Source organism: Mizuhopecten yessoensis, unplaced genomic scaffold (assembly GCF_002113885.1).
Source record: "Mizuhopecten yessoensis strain PY_sf001 unplaced genomic scaffold, ASM211388v2 scaffold703655, whole genome shotgun sequence".
NCBI lineage: Eukaryota > Metazoa > Mollusca > Bivalvia > Pectinida > Pectinidae > Mizuhopecten > Mizuhopecten yessoensis.
Genome location: NW_018473745.1, coordinates 1 through 833, shown reverse-complemented (window position 1 = coordinate 833; position 833 = coordinate 1). Strand labels below are relative to the sequence as shown.

General features: G+C 45.0%; 1 protein-coding gene across 1 annotated transcript; it reads right to left on the bottom strand.

Moving 5' to 3' along the window:
- Positions 1–12: 12 nt before the first annotated feature.
- On the bottom strand, positions 13–804 carry LOC110440734 (60S ribosomal protein L8-like). The gene has a single exon (XM_021483884.1). The coding sequence runs from the start codon at positions 802–804 to the stop codon at positions 13–15; it is 792 nt and encodes a 263-aa protein (XP_021339559.1).
- Positions 805–833: the final 29 nt, after the last annotated feature.

Sequence of the window (833 nt, the reverse complement as noted above, 5' to 3'; positions counted from 1 at the left end):
CGCTTAACTCACTTAAGCTTTAAGTTCCTTAGCACGAGCAGCTTCTCTCTTAGCTAACATGTTAATGGTCTTGGCACCCATGATACCACCACCCCAGTGCTTGTGTTCTTCATCAGCCTTAGCCATGAAACCGGCCTTGATAGTGTTAACAAGGGAAGAGAGTTGAGAGTTGTCTTCGGCCTTAACGTCAGTAATGGCAAGAGCGGTAGCAGTCTTCTTGTGGACAACAGTACCGAGTCTAGCCTTACCCTTAACAATACAGTATGGAACACCCATCTTCTTACAGAGAGCTGGGAGCCAGAGAACAATTTCGATTGGGTCAACATCATCAGCAATAACAACAAGCTTAGCCTTCTTAGCTTCAACTAAAGCGGTGATGTGGTTAATACCGTACTTAACAACGACTGGCTTCTTACCTTGGTCGACCTTGTTACCTTCAGCAGCAGAGCTGGCGATGGCAGCAAGACGTTCCTTCTTTTCCTTCTTGGTTTCTGGTCTGTACTTGTTAAGAAGCTTGAAAACTTGAGTAGCAGTGTTCTTATCTAAAACGTGGTTGAATTGGTTAATAGCTGGTGGAACCTTAAGACGTTGTTGGAGAACAACCTTTTGGCGTTGAAGACGGATGTATTCTGGCCATTTAACGAAACGAGAAAGGTCTCTCTTTGGGAGAACATCTTGACCAATACCGAAGTTTCTTGGGGTCTTTTCGGTAAGTGGGTTCTTTGGGGCCTTAGTGGAAGCCTTCTTGAATGGGAGTGGGGCTGGAGCGACCTTTTTAGTCTTTTGCTTTTGAACTCTTGGCATCTTGAATCAGTTTCACACGACTATTCGAG

Bases quoted from the DNA above. Each gene is read 5' to 3' on its own strand.
- LOC110440734 (XM_021483884.1), bottom strand. From the start codon at position 804: ATGCCAAGAGTTCAAAAGCAAAAGACTAAAAAGGTCGCTCCAGCCCCA.